The sequence below is a fragment of the Furipterus horrens genome, unplaced genomic scaffold (assembly GCF_987537825.1).
Source record: "Furipterus horrens unplaced genomic scaffold, mFurHor1.1.pri manual_scaffold_5, whole genome shotgun sequence".
Lineage (NCBI taxonomy): Eukaryota > Metazoa > Chordata > Mammalia > Chiroptera > Furipteridae > Furipterus > Furipterus horrens.
This window is the reverse complement of record NW_028327175.1, coordinates 91653857-91670425: the sequence shown is the minus strand read 5'-3', so window position 1 is coordinate 91670425 and position 16569 is coordinate 91653857. Positions and strand designations below refer to the sequence as shown.

The following is a 16569-nucleotide window of genomic DNA, read 5'->3' as shown; positions in this document are numbered from 1 at the left end:
TGGTATTTTTATCTTGACTTACCAAAAATAAATAAATGAATAAACTTCATTCCTTTCAATGTTATCATGTGCTTTACACACATTGCTCTATAATTACCATGTTTCTTTCCAAATTCAGATATAATTTGTGCTTCAAATTAAAATGTTTTCTTTAAACCAAGTATAAATAAAAACATACAAGAGCATATTAGTACATAATTAATCAACATGGTGTCTGTCTGTGATCTACTTTAATACCTTAAAAATTAATTATTTTTTAGATATTTTTGAAAGCCATAAATTTTACCCAAGCAACTAGAAATAAAAAGTACAAATTTGAGGACAGGTTACTATATTAGCTAAGTTATATAATAAAAACCATTTCTCCCCAAACTAAGACATTACCACTAATAAAATTTCTTTTTTGAATAAAAATTACCTTTATGTGTAACAGTTTTTACAACAGATGGTTTAGAAGTACCTATATCTGATTTCTTGCTATACTCCATACTTAGTACTACATCCTTGACACCAGGAGATTTCTCTTGTGATGACAACAATTCTTCTGTAAATATGAAAATATTTAAAATATTATCTAAATCTTATTTTAACCATTAAAGAAAGCATCATAGTCTAATATCAATTAAATGACGATTTCAAGCAAAGTTCATTATGAAATAAGTTTCTAATAAATAATTTCTGATGTAAGCAAATGTGATAATCTGTTGTAAAATGACTTCACTTTAATTTCTTGAGCCACAATTAAGTGTCAGACATTTTAATTTGGTGCTGTGGAATCAGTAATGAGTGACATGTGTGGAACACAGGAATCTGGTAGACAAAAGAATGACGTATGAAATGTGCTTTAACTCTTCTCTCAAAGTCGCTTACACATGTAAAAAATATAAAATGTAACAAATATTCATATACATGTAAGATGGCAGACAACACGAAAAATAACTGTTAACTACAGAGCCAAAACTAGGGAATAGAGTCATTTCCTAAACTCATGGTGAAAGCACCATTTCTTCATTATGAAGTACTTTCTTCATTTTCTGTCTTTTGAGAAAGTTAGTAAATATTTAACTTCCACCATAAAAACATTTATCATGAAGATAAACATAATAGGAAATGGAGCATCTATCCATAATCCTAATCACTGATTTGTGTGCATTGAGAGAACTAACAACAGAAACTGTGTGAGTTTTGGTGCCAGCACCGTGCTAAAGCTTCGCAGGCCATATCTCCTTTTCAGTCTTCACAACAACCCCATGAAGTAGTTTTAACAGATGAAGACACTGAGGCTTGGACGTCAGTACATTTGCTCAGACTACAAAACTACTCAGAAAAAGAGCTGAGATTTTTAAAGCAGATCTGACTCCAAATCCTGTTCTCTTAATCCCTGTGCAAAACCAAATCCGTCTTTCAAATCCTAATGAAGAATAACAAGGATTTCAAAACAATTATTATAACCACACAAAAATATTTTCAAGTTCCAATCACATTCAAAATCTCAGTAAATTACAGAACTATGTGATTTGTTAGCCAGACTGTGACCTTTCTGAATGAAAGAGAAGACTACAAATAATTAATGCAGAGTTAACAGGTACTGTAAACCTAAATTACAGTTAGAGCAAGTGAGAATTAAAATAGTACTTTGCACGGCCTACTCCAGAGTAAGAAAGCACATTTTCAGCAAGCCATACTTCTGTGTTATATGGATGAAGACCTCAAAGCATTCCTTTCTGGAGTGTACAACACCGTTAAAATGGTGATGGGTGTTGGAGGGAAGATTAAAACAATTTAAATACATACAGAGATGACAAAAGTTCATTTATATGCCTCTCAGCTATTTAGCTTTAGCTATTTTTGATGATTTGCTTAAGTGAGAAGGGTAAAATATTAGGTATGCAAATTTTCTTAAGCTTATAATATTTTTTAAACTACCAGGAAATCATTATAAGTTATGGAATTTTCCATAGTTTTAAAAAAGTTTGAAAAAGCTCTAAGTGCACCTTAATTAGTTTTAATTTTTACTTTAAAAAATGACTGGTTTTGTTAAATGCTTTAAAAATTATATTTTTAGAGAAGAGATTGGTTAGTGTCAGAGATTAATGACAGAGCACAGGAGAGAGTATGGTGAAAGCCACATAGGGGCTGAACAAGAGAGATCTTGTGGGGATGGGACAGTTGGGCATCTTGATTGCGGTGTTGGTTATATGAACCAACATGTGTGGTCAACAGCACGTACAGAACTCCAGATATGCTAGATGTTAGTTACCATTGGAGGATACTGAATGAAGGGTACACAGGACCTCTCTGTACTATTTTTACAACTTCTTGTGAATATTATTTCAAAATAAAAAGTTTTAAAAAATGATCTATAGGTTCTCTTCTGGAGACAGAGTAAATGATATCACAAAGTTCAGTTTTTCACAATTAATATGCGTCTATATACAAAGAATGACTTTCATAATCAAAACTGTCTAACAATTTATTGAAATTTTTTCCTCCAATTCTTTTATTTATGTATTTTTATAAATTTGGCTAATTTATAATCATTACTAGTGTTTATTTCTATTAAACTTATGATGTAGACTGAATTTTACTCTCTAATCACTAGCCATCATCCAGATTAGTACAAAGAGAAAACAGAGCTGAAAAGATCTGATCTTAAAATGCCATACAATAAGAATATAACACAACAGGTGGTAAATATTAAAATTACTGAAGGACTTGTAAGAATTACTGGGTTGGCCAAAAAGTTCATTTGTTTCTTCTGTAAGATGGCTCTAGTAGCACTTCGCTATTTTTAACTTTATTTGAAACAATTTTGTTAAGATTGTATTGTGACAGCTGTCCTATCAGCACCCATTTTAAAAACAACATCAAAATTGGTCAATTTTTGTGTAGCCATTTTCATACTGAAGATGGAAGAAAATATGGAGCATTTTCAACATATTATGTTTTATTATTTCAAGAAAGGTAAAAACGCAACTGAAATGCAAAAAAAAAGATTCATGCAGTGTAAGGTACTTGACTGATTAAACATGTCAAAAGTGGTTTGCAAAGTTTCTTGCTGGAGACTTCTTATTGGATGATGCTCCACAGTTGGGTAGGTCAGCTAAAGTTGATAGTGATCAAATCGAGACATTAATTGAGAACAGTCAACGTTATACCACATGGGAGATAGCCAACATACTGAAAATATCCAAATCAATAAAGTTACTGGTGAAAATTAAAATGTCTCCTTTTTTAATGGAAAAAACCATATTGACTTTTTGGCCAACCCAATCTATATAATATTCTAACGAAGTAATTTATGTAACTTAAATAAAAAAATTATTTCAAAAAAGATTTACCTTGTCCTTGAAGATGAGATATATCCAGACCTTCTTTTAGGCGAATAACCACTACTCCATATTGTATGTCAAAGGCATCACTAGAATAGAAGAAAGTAAAAGTACTGACAGTCTACTTATAGTAGCTGTTTAAAGCAGTATTTTTATGCTATCAGAAACAAGCTAAAATTACAGAAAAACAACTTTCAGGAATCTCACCATATTTAATTTAACCTTATACTCCTAAAGCCAAGAGAAATACATGAAAATAAAGATAACTGATTTTACTGAGAATGAGAGAGATTGTAGAATATGAAGGGAATCATTTCTGAAAGGAGAAAGGGTCTTTTTTAAAAAAGATTTTATTTATTTATTTTTAGAGATAGGGAGAGCAACATCTATGTATGAGAGGAACATTAACTGGTTGCCTCTCTCACTCCCCCAACCAGGGACCTGGCCTATAACCCAGGCATGTGCCCTGACCAGGTGTCAAACCAGTGACTTTTTAGTTTGCAGGCTAGTGCTCAATCCAGCTGAAGTGGAGAAAGGAAATTTTAAGTAATTAAAAAGTTTTATAAGACTAGTTTAAAAAGTTGTCCTGAGATTTATATGCATTTGCAGACAGGTATTCATATGTCCTTATAATTTTTTTAAAAACAGAAATGGGAGCATCCTCTACATACAATAATATACATAAACCCTAGTACACAACTCTAAAACAAGACTTAAATTCTGGAAACTTTGTTAAGACCATAAATCATGTAAACCCAACTTCTCAAATCTACTAAAAGAATTTCAAATTGCAGAACTTCAGGTTTTTCCACTGAAAGACAACAGGCTTAATGTTGGATGAATCCTTGCTTCAAAAAAAGTATTAAACCCAAAGCCAAAGAATAGTCACAACATATGACAAACCAGCAAAGTTTTAATTTTACTAAAAGCATTTAACAATTACTGGGGAAATCTTATTCATCATATACTTTACTAATCAATAGAAAGATTTTTTTAAAAAGTAAAAGTATGAGATCTGATTACTTCCTCAAATTGTTTTAAGGCAGCTATGTAGACAAAACTATCATATGTGACACAGGCAAACAATTATGTGCTTTATCTATAGATATAAGAGGAATTCCAGTAAGGAAAATAAATAATAACATGAACTGAGTAAAATCAGAAAAAGTAACAAAAGTAGAAAAAAAATCCAGTAGAAAATAAGAAAGAGGTTAAAGTGATGAAAGTGAAGACTAAGCCTTCTGCTGAAGATGATTGGAAATAGCACTGAAATGAATAAACTCATGACTTATATTCAAGGGGTGGACAAGCAAAACATACAAGTACATTTTTAAAAAATGTGAATAACTTAATAGATTAACCAAGTGATTAACTGCAAAGTTTGAGAGGTGAATGAACCTAAACTCTGAGGTTGGTATCAGTGATGAAATGCCTTCCTCAGCATCAGATATTATTATAATGACATAACTTAGAAGTTGATGGGACTGACAACGTTCAGGATCTCTGCTTAGCAGTAGCCATAGGGATGTGAAAAAGCTTACTAACTTAAATGGGAAACCAGAGTATATGAATGTGTGTACATGCATATATGTGTGCATATGCTCACATGTATAAAGAGACAGAATGATCAGTCAAAGTTTTTTGTTAATAGATCATCAATTCAGAGTTCAGATAACTGTGTGAGATTCTTTTCATTCTTATGCTTCTACAGAAGAGACTATATGAAAAACAGGCTTCAAAAATCAGTGCAAGCTTCCAAAATTAACATTTTCTGAACCAAGTTATTAAATTAAAAGTATACTTACTGGAATAGGTTTATATACATATCCACTTCCCTCATATCTGCTTGCAACCAATCTTTCTTAAATCCAAGAACAAGTGTGTTTGGTTTCATACGCCCAAGACCAGCAGCCTAAAATATAGGAAAAATACGACTTTAAAGATATACTAAATCTTTCATAAAAATCATAATACTACAGTGGTATTCTGAGTTTATATTTTGATAACAGCCATTAAAACTTAGAAGCAAAGGTTCAAATGCAGGCGCTTGCCAGTTAGCTAAGTTGGTTAGTGTCATCCCAATACACCAAGGTTGCAAGTTTGATCCCCGGTCAGGGCACATCCAAGAAACAACCAAAGAATGCATAAATAAGTGGAACAACAAAGGTGAGCTCTCTCTCCCCGCTTCCTCTAAAATAAATAAATAAATAAATAAATAAATAAAGACAAAAATAAAAAGTCTAAATGCAGTTCTGAATCACTTTAACACTAAATTTTAAACTTTTTCTACCAATCATCAAAATTTTTCTGCTGAAATCCAACTCATTTCCTTCCTCAACTATTCAATCAATTTTTCTTGCAACCACATCAAGAGTGGCAATTCAATATGCTTAACCAAAATGTCCCAAAAGCCAATGAACCATTTCTTTTGTAAGATTTTAAAATTCTATTCCCAAGGTTGTATGCACTCTTTTAAAGTTTTTTTTTTTTTTGAGGGGGGGAGGTAAAAAATAAATAAAACATTTTGCCATTTTAAGTATTTTTAAATGTACAATTCATTGGTGTTAATTACATACACAATGTTGTACAACCCATCTCACTACCCATTTCAAAAACTGTCTCATCCGCAATTCTGTAACTATTAAGTAATAATTACTCATGCTCACTTCCCTCCACACCCTGGTAACATTGCATTTCCTTCAGTCTCTATGTATTTGCTTATCCTGTAGATATTTCCTGTAAGTGGAAGTACCAATGCATTGTGCCTGGACTGGACCAGCAGCAAGAGCATCACATGGAAATTTGTTAGATATGCCAATTCTAGGGCCTTAGCCTACACCTACTGAAATCACTTCAAAGGTTGGGCCTAGCTGTCTGTATTTTAACACATCTACTAGATGATTCTCATGCATAATGAAGTTTAAGAACCATTGCTCTAAGGAAATACTTTCCTTAATAAAATTTATTAAATGAATAAAGTAGTTATTCAAATATTCCTATAAATTATATGAAAGTAAGCAATATTTACCCACTAGAACCAACCTTATAATCAGGAGTCACAGTCTACTTGAAATGTTTAACTATTTCACAAAAAAAAGTGAATAAATAATCATGTACCCACCAGGTAGCATAAGGAAATAAACATTACAAACACTCATCAAGGACCGCATGTATCTTTTTCATGCCCTCTCTGTATTTTTACTATGTATTCCATTATTTAGACTAACATACATATACATTTTAAAGTTACATAATTAAAAATTGTATCCTTAAGTTGTTCATGTTCTTTTCTTAACTTTCAACTTTTCCTTAACACTTTTGAAGTTTATTCCTATTGATATATAAATATCTCCTTTCACCATTATATAAAATTCCAATGCATTATTATACCACAATTTTCAATTTTACCATTGATGGTTGTTGCAGTTTCTTCCATTTTTTTTTCACTATCACAAATGATGTTGGTAGATAGACTTTTTCACATGTCGAATTTTTTCTACAGTATACACTTGAGAATGGAATATCCTAGGATACCTTACACTTTCAAATTTGCAGGACATTGCCAAGTTGTTGTCAAAGTGATTGTCCAATCTACATTACCACGCAGTTCAAAGATTTCTAATTGCTCTACACAATTTTTAACACGTAGTATTGGCAGACTTAATTTTGACCAATCTGATGGGTATGGAATAAAACCATATTGCAGTTCACTTTAATAATTTAAAAAGATTTACCATTTGTATTAATATGAAGAACAAAATGTAGAATAAAAATTTTTTAAAGCTTACAACAAACTAAAATGTTGTCATCTGAAAGGCATTAGAAATTCACCTGCATCAAATACTGTGCTCCTTCTCTCAAGTCATCTGCATGTACTGGAGCATAAAAGGCTTTCATTTTGTTTTTAATAAGCCATCGCTGATATTTAGCCTGATCAATGGACATCTCTTTCATGGCTTGTCTTCGAGGCCCCTTAAAGGTAAAAATATTAATAATATTAATAATATCTTTAATTCAAAGTTTATGAAAATCTTTGAATGATAAAAATCTTGCCATTATATTGGCTTAAACAAGGAGCCTAAACATTAGGGGTCGGAAAAGAAGTATAGTAATGGCATTTCATTTTCATGCCACTGCATTCTTTCCAATACTTAAAATTACGAAAAGATGGAGTTGATGGAATAGTTAAGGCACACAGGCGGTGCCTGTATAGGGAGAAGAGAAAAGGAAGAAACACAGACTGAAAAACAAGAAGTTTTCAATATTAAACAAATCCAGTTAGAAATTATTAAATCTGGAGAAGAGCTCATGCAGAGAAGAGCATTCTGTTTTTCCACAGAAAGTTTCCCAGCTGTTTTCTGCTGTCCCAAATGTCTTGAGTTATTAATTTACAGTAACCTAGAAATATCACTGAAAATAAAAATGAGCTATATAATATAAATGCATTTTCCCCTTCATACTTATGTAATATGATGAAAGAACAGAACAAAGGAAATGAACTTTTTCAACTTGCAATTCCATTTAATCCTTGTAAGCAACACATAAAATGTGTTATATACAAATGTGTAAAGCAAAAAACCTAAAAATAAGTTTAAGATGCACCCTAATTACACATGAATAAGTAAAGGAAAAATACAATTTATCTTTCCTAGTAGAAAACAATGCCCCATTTGTAATTTCTTGTGCCCAAGATTTCACCTTGGATTGATGAATTTGGAGACAAACTAGAAAACTCCACAGGTCCTAAGCAGGATCAGTGTTTCCATGTGTCCTTCCACCACTCTATACACACATGCACACAGACACACAAAACATGGCTTTGGCTTTGCTACTATTTAAGTAGAAGAGCAGTTCTAAGCAGAGGCTGAGACATGGATGGGCATACAGCACACATTTCTAGCATCAAGCAAGATGAACGATAGCGCTTAGGAAAAAAGCTAATCTGACAAATACCCCAATTTCTTGTGCCAAATAGGTGATCCATCATCTAGCCAAGATACCAAAAAACAGAAAACTACTTTTGGATGCAAGTTTACCACTATTTTTAATTTTCTTTTTACTCGTGGTTAAAACAAAAATTAATGGATAACTAAAAGTGTTTGAACATGGAAATTCAAATTTGTTCTACTTTTTTTTATATACTGAATACTAGATATTTACCATGATTTGTCTGTCTCCTCAAACCTCTTTTTTTTTTTTTTCCTTTTCTGGTAAGTAAACATTCCTAGTGTTCTCAGGACTTCATAAGAAATATCAGTAAGAAAAAACACATACTGAATTTCATTTAGCCTCCTTAGTTATCAAGAAGCTATTTTGCTTAGCCAAACCATTCTATAAGGGCAATATAGTTTGCTAAAATCTACTCAAAATAAGTAAGAAAAACAATTATGGTTTCAAATTCCAATATATTTTTAGAAATAAGGATTTAAGACAGTTTAGTAGCAAAAATATTTTGATGAAAATAACTACCTTCAAAAAAGCTCAACAGATCTGTTTACCTTGCCAAATTATATCAGATCTAGGAAACTCCACATAATATAAATTACATACACAGAATGAAAAATGTTTTAATATAGAAAACAAAACAAACACTTACCATATGTACATGACCACAGATCATCAAACCAACATTTTTTGTGAAATCATGAACAAGATGAAGCAAAGCTGGGCGTGAGTTTGGAGCACCTGTCATAACAAGACACTGTGGCCTAATTTAAAATTAAATAGAAAAACAAAATGAGAATTTAGGTTTTTGGTAACATGGACATGATTTTAAGTTATTTCTCTATTACACTAGGATCTCATTTATACAATTGTCCTCAAGATACAGGCCACAGGATTCTCCTAACAGATGGTTTTTAACCAGGGTTTCTTGCCATATGAGAAATGAAGAAATAGAACCTTCTTGGAATAAACATTATGCCAAATGTTCTTCGAGAGTAATAGGTAATATTATACATTAAAATTCTGGTAAGTATTAAAGAAAGAAATAACCATACTGATTTAAAAATATGTAACAACTTTTCGTCTTCTAAAGGTAACAAACACTCCAGTTCTTTCACAGGACTTACAAAACTTCCTGACAGCACGGCCTTGCAAAAACAGGTCGCTGTCCTTCACAGCTTGATCACATAATTACTTCTACTTTGTAATATTAGCCCTCTCTAATCTAGCTTAATTTTTGTGACCGTTATGAGTAAAACCACCTATGGTTAAGAAAAGCCTTGTAAGGCTTCTATTTGAACTAAAAAAGTTTTAAATTAATTAATTCTGGTGAGAGCCAAAATTGAATTAAAATGTGTTTGCAACACAAGACAGTGGCATGACTTCCATATTCATATTCCCTGACTACAAATGGAAATCAGTCTTTGATGAAAAATATTCAGGTATCCATTTTATAAGTTCAAACAGATCAGCAAAACTTCTTTAAAATAGGAATTTATATAATTAAAACAAAATAACAAAAAGCAAATAGCCTAAAAATTCTGCCTTAATCACTAAATTAATTGTTAGGGTAGCTACTTATAAAATAAGCATGAAAACCTGCATAAAGATGGAAAAATATACAAACATTCACAATTTTAGCAAGCTATCTGAAAAACCAATTCTGTCTGGGAGAAATGCTTTGAGGCAATCAGACGTGAAATCCTCCTCTACAGCCCAGACTGCTAATATAGCCCACTTTCCCATCGAGCTTTAGCAGGTTATGTTGGCTCCCCAGCTACCAATAACATTTCCTAGCCTCCCTAGCAGCTAAAAATAGCCCTATGACGGATTTACAGCCCATATGATATTCCTATTTCCAGGTCATGTCCTTTAATAAGGAAGCTGGCCATCCTCCAAATTTTCCTTTCCTTTCCTCTAAGCCAGTGGTTCTCAACCTTTCTAATGCCGCGACCCTTTAATACAATTCCTCAAGTTGTGGTGATCCCCAACCATAAAATTATTTTCGTTGCTACTTCATAACTGTAATCTTGCAACTGTTATGAATTGTAATGTAAATATCTGATATGCAGGATGTATTTTCATTGTTACAAATTGAACATAATTAAAGCGTTGTGATTAATCACAAAAACAATATGTAATTATATATGTGTTTTCCGATGGTCTTAGGCAACCCCTATGAAAGGGTCATTCGACCCCCAAAGGGGTCGCGACCCAAAGGTTTAGAACCTCTGCTGTAAGCTGACCATGGATGTGGTAATGACATTCACCACATGGATTAAAAACACCTCCTAGGTAATGGCAGACTGAGAAGATACAAGGAATGTGGAACCATCTCTCTCTTGAATACCACATAACACTGACATCTGTTATTTAGCCACTGTATTTTTTTCAGTGTTTTGTTATGGTACTAACCTATACTCAATATAGTCTACTACTATGGGAAATTGATTTGTAATCCCTATCTTTACTAAATAGTAAAAATAGCACAAAGGCATACATAAGTTGGTATAGTTTTATCATACCAAAGAAAGCATGGTGCAAAATACACTGAGGATGACTTTGAGTAACAGTGGCAGAGTATGAACAACTGCCTTCATTTTAACGTCTTCCTCAAAAATTTCCATGATATGATGGGATCTTTAAAGGCACAAAACCACAAAAATATAAATAGCATTTATAGTAGGATACAAGAGCACTGAAATACTAAAAGCTAGAAAATAGATGCAAGAGCAATACAAGATTTTATAAATCAGAAAAATGCTAAATCCTAAATAAGAGAAATCTGTGAAGCTACCTGATTTCACACCTAAAAATAACCCAAATGCCTAGGAGTTATAGAGGCAGTAGATGCACCTGGAAGTGGTGGGAGCGATGTGTTAAAGAAACTAAAATAAGGACTGGTTTAAAGTTTTCCTAAGAAGCAACTAGACAAACACAAATTATTTCCGTCACTGTGACGGGCAACTGTCCCTTTCCCTCCCCAATCCTATTAGGGCAGGCCTTACTTGCTAGAGAGGGCCCTGGCCTGAGAGACACAAGCAACAGCTGAGGGCAGACACAACTACTTTAAATAGGGAAGTGAGGAGAATGTTTATAAGCTGTATGCAGAGATCTCCAAGTGCCATCCCCACTTTGCTCAGAATTCTGGTGGCCAGGAGTTTATCAACAAGCAGAAGATTAAAAGATTATTTTCTGGGAAATCTAATCAGATCAAAAAAAGGAAGTCTTTAAGATGATTTAAATTTCTTAAAGAACCAGCAAGGCCACATCAATCTCATTAAGGACTTCACTGACAAGCCCTACTCACCAATGCAGAACTTCCCTGGCCAAGGATCACAGATACTTAAGATAAGGCTAAATCTAAGAACCCAAATTAAAGAAATAGGAAACAGTGAGAAAGACTTCAAGGAAATAAAAATTACAAAGTGAAGGAAACAGAACCTTTCAGCAAGTTTAGTGAACTAGTTATATCATGATAAAAAGTGAAACAAGAAAAAAAAAAAGAAAATAAAATTATTGACTCCAGAGAAACACAAAACAGCCATACAGGAAAGAAAAAGCAGTCATAATTTACCAAGACTTAGCTCTGAATCATGTTTAAAAGTTACAAAAAATACCAAGTATGATCCAATCAAAATAATGGCATTAAGATATTCTGGGAGGATGAGGGAAAAGGAGGGGTGAGTATGTGTGGTGAGTGCATGTGGATGAAAAGTATCAATAGATAAAGCCTAAAATTAAAAATAACAAAAGTACAGCAAGATAAGCACGTTGTTTAGAAACATGAAGTAAACAGTAAATGAAATAAGAGTTGAAAATAGCTGCCTGTAAAATGAGAGAGACAGGAGTATGAGAAGTGGGGAAAACACTGATTGTAATGACAAACCTAAGTTTTCTTCTTTAAACTATGTTAATGTGTAATTCTGATGAAAATGCTAAAAGCTTTATTGGAAGAATGTATTTTTTAAAAAACATTTCCATCACTATAATAAACCAAAGCAACAGGTTTGATAGCAAATTAACTTTGACCCTTGAATATATATGCTCTCAGTTCTGGGACACAACTTTTTATGTAAAGGAATGCTTTCTATTTTCTACCACACTTGGCATCAACTATCCACAATGCACTAAAATTTATGTTTTCCTCCTGGGGCTCTCATTCTTTCTCCCACCCCTTCCCCCCAATTTCTCTCTACTCCGAAGTTGCAGATCTGTGGTCTCTGGTAACTTTGTATTTGAGAAAAAAAAGAGGAGGCGTGAATCAAAACAGATAACAAAAGGAATACACAAAACATTTTCTTACTGGGAGAAATGTGGTAGAGCAAGTCTTTTCCGATGCTCATCCTCTCTTCACAGTTTCTTTAAAAAACATTTTACTGACAAACATGGAACATATTTCTATATTTACTGCACAGAAGCCAGTAAGAGGTGATTACTCATGACTACAGAAAGTCACCTGTTCACAGCCAGTCTTAAATGAACAGTATGAGAATGACTGTCTAATGATCTATTTTTAAAAAATGACAAGCCTACTTTAATTAAGTAAAATAATTATAATTTCTAAGAATATATGTAAGTAAATAATATTTCTGGATTTAGCAATAGTGCTTTTAGTGATTCTTATCAATTGTTAGAAGCATGTTAAATTAAGGAATAGTTTTTAAATTATGACTGATCAATAAACTATTAAGATAAAAATATAGTCATTTATTGAGAAAAATAGTAATAAATACTCTATATTCTACGGCACTGACTCTATCGTTAAAACTAGTTTCCAGCTAGTCAATAATGAGATAGAAGAGGCTAACATGAAAATGTTCAGTGCCTTAATAAAATTACAAAATAAGGTATGCCAAAAATCTTTATGGCTTTCATACTTAGTAGTTATAGTTACATGACTTTCAATGGCCACGGAGGGAAATCACTGTTTACTTGATAATACCTAACATTTAAAAGTCTTCAGATGAGACCTCTAAAATGCTCACATTTTTGTAAGGTAGATGATAATGTATCTCTTTGTAAAATTTAATAACTAAGAACTTTGACTTTGTACTTGAATAAACTGCCCAAGACCAACCAAAACAAAAATAATATTCCATGCTTTTAGAGAACTTTTCATGAAATGTCAGCATATGAACAATAAGTGAGTAACTGATTGCCACCTAAGACAAAATGTTTCTTTGTTACCTTATCACTTACCTGAAGTTTTTCACGTGGTCTTCCACTCCAGAAAGACGAATGGAATGCTGCAGTGCAGTCAGGTAAGTCAGGGCTTGTGTGGAGGATCCCCAGTTCACATCTGTGGGAAGACAGTGTTATGCAGCAGAACACCAATATTAACAACCAATCAATAACCAATCTGAGACACAAAGAGAAGGAAACAATGCTTGCGCATTTACAAAGTCAACTGCTAAACTACTGTAATTGGAACTTTTAATAGTTCAAGTTCACAGCACGACATTAAGAAAATGCTAATGTGAACTGTAATTGCATTTAAAGAAATATTACAATTTAGAAAACACTGAGATGACATGGCTACAAACATGCTATGTGTGCAATTCAAGAGTCTTTCATAAATAAAGAAAACATTTTAAAATTATTGTTTATATAGCCAAAGGTTGAAAGGGAAAGAGGCAGCTCTCCAACTGTTAAGAAGTCCTATTTATAGTACTTCATAGCTTTAAGTTATTTGAATGAGCAAATTTTTTTCCTTATTGAATAAATAGCCTGGACACAAATGATGATTTTACCCATTTGTTAGAGACTTAATAGGCATATTACAGAAATTATTGCTTCTAAGATGGTTAAAATAATACCTTCTTTGTTCGTTTCATTTCTAAAGCCACCACTCCAATCCAAAACTTCATCATGTAGTATTACAAGTACAGAGTGTTTCCTCACTGTTTTAAATGACTACACTGCAATTACTCTTGTAATCTCTCCCTAATCTATTTTATTGGGCCAAAACTTTTCCAACCTGTACCACTGGATCTTGTGTTACAGGTTACACAATGAATAGTGGACCAATCCTAATATATCTTAACATCATCTTCTTATGTGAAGATATACCAACAGTTATCAATAAGACACATTCTAGGTAATCTTTGATTATTTCCCAGTTAAAACATGTTTGTCCAATTTTTCCTGCTGCAGTTAGCTAGTGGGAAGATACTATGTCTTTGGTATTTTATAAATCCCGTTGTACATATTACAGTAGATACTAAGACCATGGTAGGTGATATATACATATGCTTTTAAGCTAACAGCTATTACAGTACTACAAATCTAGTCCTTTCAGAGAATAATTTTAAATGTATACATTTGTTATTTTTCTACAAATAGTACTAAATTTAATTTATGGGTAAGAATGGAATTCCACAGAATAAAGTGCCTTGTAATTATTCTATTAAAAGTACATGTATTTGGAAATAAAATATGTGAAGTTTACACAGAGTACCTTTTAAATATATAAAAGATGATGCTTAGATATGAAAAATAACAAAGAACTTCTAGACATTTCTAGTTTGAAACACTAAATAGAAATGTTACTGACCTGGTTTTTTGTAGGTAACATAAATATACAGCCCAAGAACTATCACATAGGTCAGCAGTGCAGCCCACCAATTAATGACAAACATCACTATGCAACAAAGAATTGCTCCAATAAGTGATATCCACATATTGTAGTATTTGAATGCAGGACGCCATCCTAACAATAACAAATAAAACAGGTACACAAAAGTCATGTATCTCATCTGCTTTAGACAATGGTACATATGCATGCACAAAAGAACTTTCTTTGTGGCTGCTACACAGAGAGCTTTAAATATTAAGTGTAAGGCTAATATAAAACAGTGAAGTCATAGACCATTACTAATCACAATTTAATTTCATGAATTTTGATGGCCATTAAAAAAGCACATCTATTTACTTCCACATTATTCTGTCTTATTAGTTCTGCATCCAATAAACTACCAAAAAAGTGTAAGTAAATCTACCCCAGTGAATGCTAAAAACTAGAGGTTTTTAAAAAGAAGTTTAAATTATGTCCTTAATAGTGTGGTGGCTTTCTTTCCTGATTTTTAGTATGAGACATATCCATATTCTGATCAATATACAAAACAGTATGAACAAATGTTAAAATTGTTAAAAATTCATCTACTTGCTAAAAAAATTAATTATAGAAACATATCTTCCCATTTGGTGAAGTACATATGAATTAAACTTCACTCTAAAAAATGTTGAAGACAATATTTTAAAATGTCCATTCATGGGTGGTTCTATAGGCAAATCTATTATTTTAAAATCATTTCAATTAAAACTTTTAATTTTGAAATAATTACAAATTCACATCAAGTTATAAGAAATAATACAGAGATTCCAAACATCCTGCAAAACAATTCTACAATATCACAGCTAAGACATTGGTATATTTTAATACATTCAAATTAAAGAAGAATCCAACACCAAGATCCCTTGTGTTACCCTTTTAAAGCCACATCCATCTCTAAAATTTATATTCTTAAATTTGAAAAAGAATTAAGAAAGCCTGAAACTAAGATATTTGTTTCCCAAGTTTCCCTACTTTATTCTTTCCTACTCTGAGAGACTTTTAGATCCCTTAAAGGCGTGGTGCTTTTGTTCCTTCATTTCCTTCCCTGATGCCCAACTGGTGTCATGGTTTATAACAAAAATCCCATAACAGAAGTATTTTCAGTTGATAAAGACCTCCCCCTATATTAGAACTCCACAGAACTCATTGTGTTAAAAATATTTCTGGACAGATTAACTGTGTCATAATGTTCTTACAACTGAAAGAGAAAGCAGTTAAATAAACAATAAAAACAAACAAATAAAAAAGCAAAATAATTACTTCACAGTGCTGGTCAGAATTTGGGAGTAATGCTATCTTAAATGATGAAAACAAAACAAAACAAAAAAAACATGAATATTACCAGTAAACTTCATGATAAAGCGGTCTTTGAAGACTCACTTAATCTGACTCAACTATAAAGACAGACTGAGCATTAATGAGCGAATCCCATACATACAATTAAAAAAAATATGTTCAAATTTTATTTCCTCTAAAATCAAAGACATTACCACATTTTAAAAACTTTTTAAAAGTGAAAAGTCACCTGGAGATTTTGCAAGTGATGCATGGAATACCGAAAAATTGATCAATGCATAGGATGCAAGGAAGAAATTAGAGATAATTGGAGCAATAACATTCAGTTCAGCTGCAAAAGAAACAAGGCATATTTACTGATGTATTAGATATCTTTGACTT

At 32.3% G+C, this 16569-nt stretch overlaps 1 protein-coding gene across 2 annotated transcripts in view; it reads right to left on the bottom strand.

Moving 5' to 3' along the window:
* SLC12A2 (solute carrier family 12 member 2) overlaps positions 1-16569 on the bottom strand; it is an 88247-nt gene that overhangs the window by 12363 nt on the left and 59315 nt on the right. For both annotated transcript variants that reach the window (XM_090276653.1, XM_090276654.1), the window contains exons 13-20: positions 16418-16519; positions 14833-14988; positions 13479-13578; positions 8929-9040; positions 7164-7304; positions 5138-5244; positions 3342-3421; positions 419-544 (exon numbers count right to left, since the gene is read on the bottom strand). In XM_090276653.1, the coding sequence (XP_090132779.1) occupies positions 419-544; positions 3342-3421; positions 5138-5244; positions 7164-7304; positions 8929-9040; positions 13479-13578; positions 14833-14988; positions 16418-16519 (924 nt within the window). The remainder of the gene's footprint in view (positions 1-418; positions 545-3341; positions 3422-5137; positions 5245-7163; positions 7305-8928; positions 9041-13478; positions 13579-14832; positions 14989-16417; positions 16520-16569) is intronic.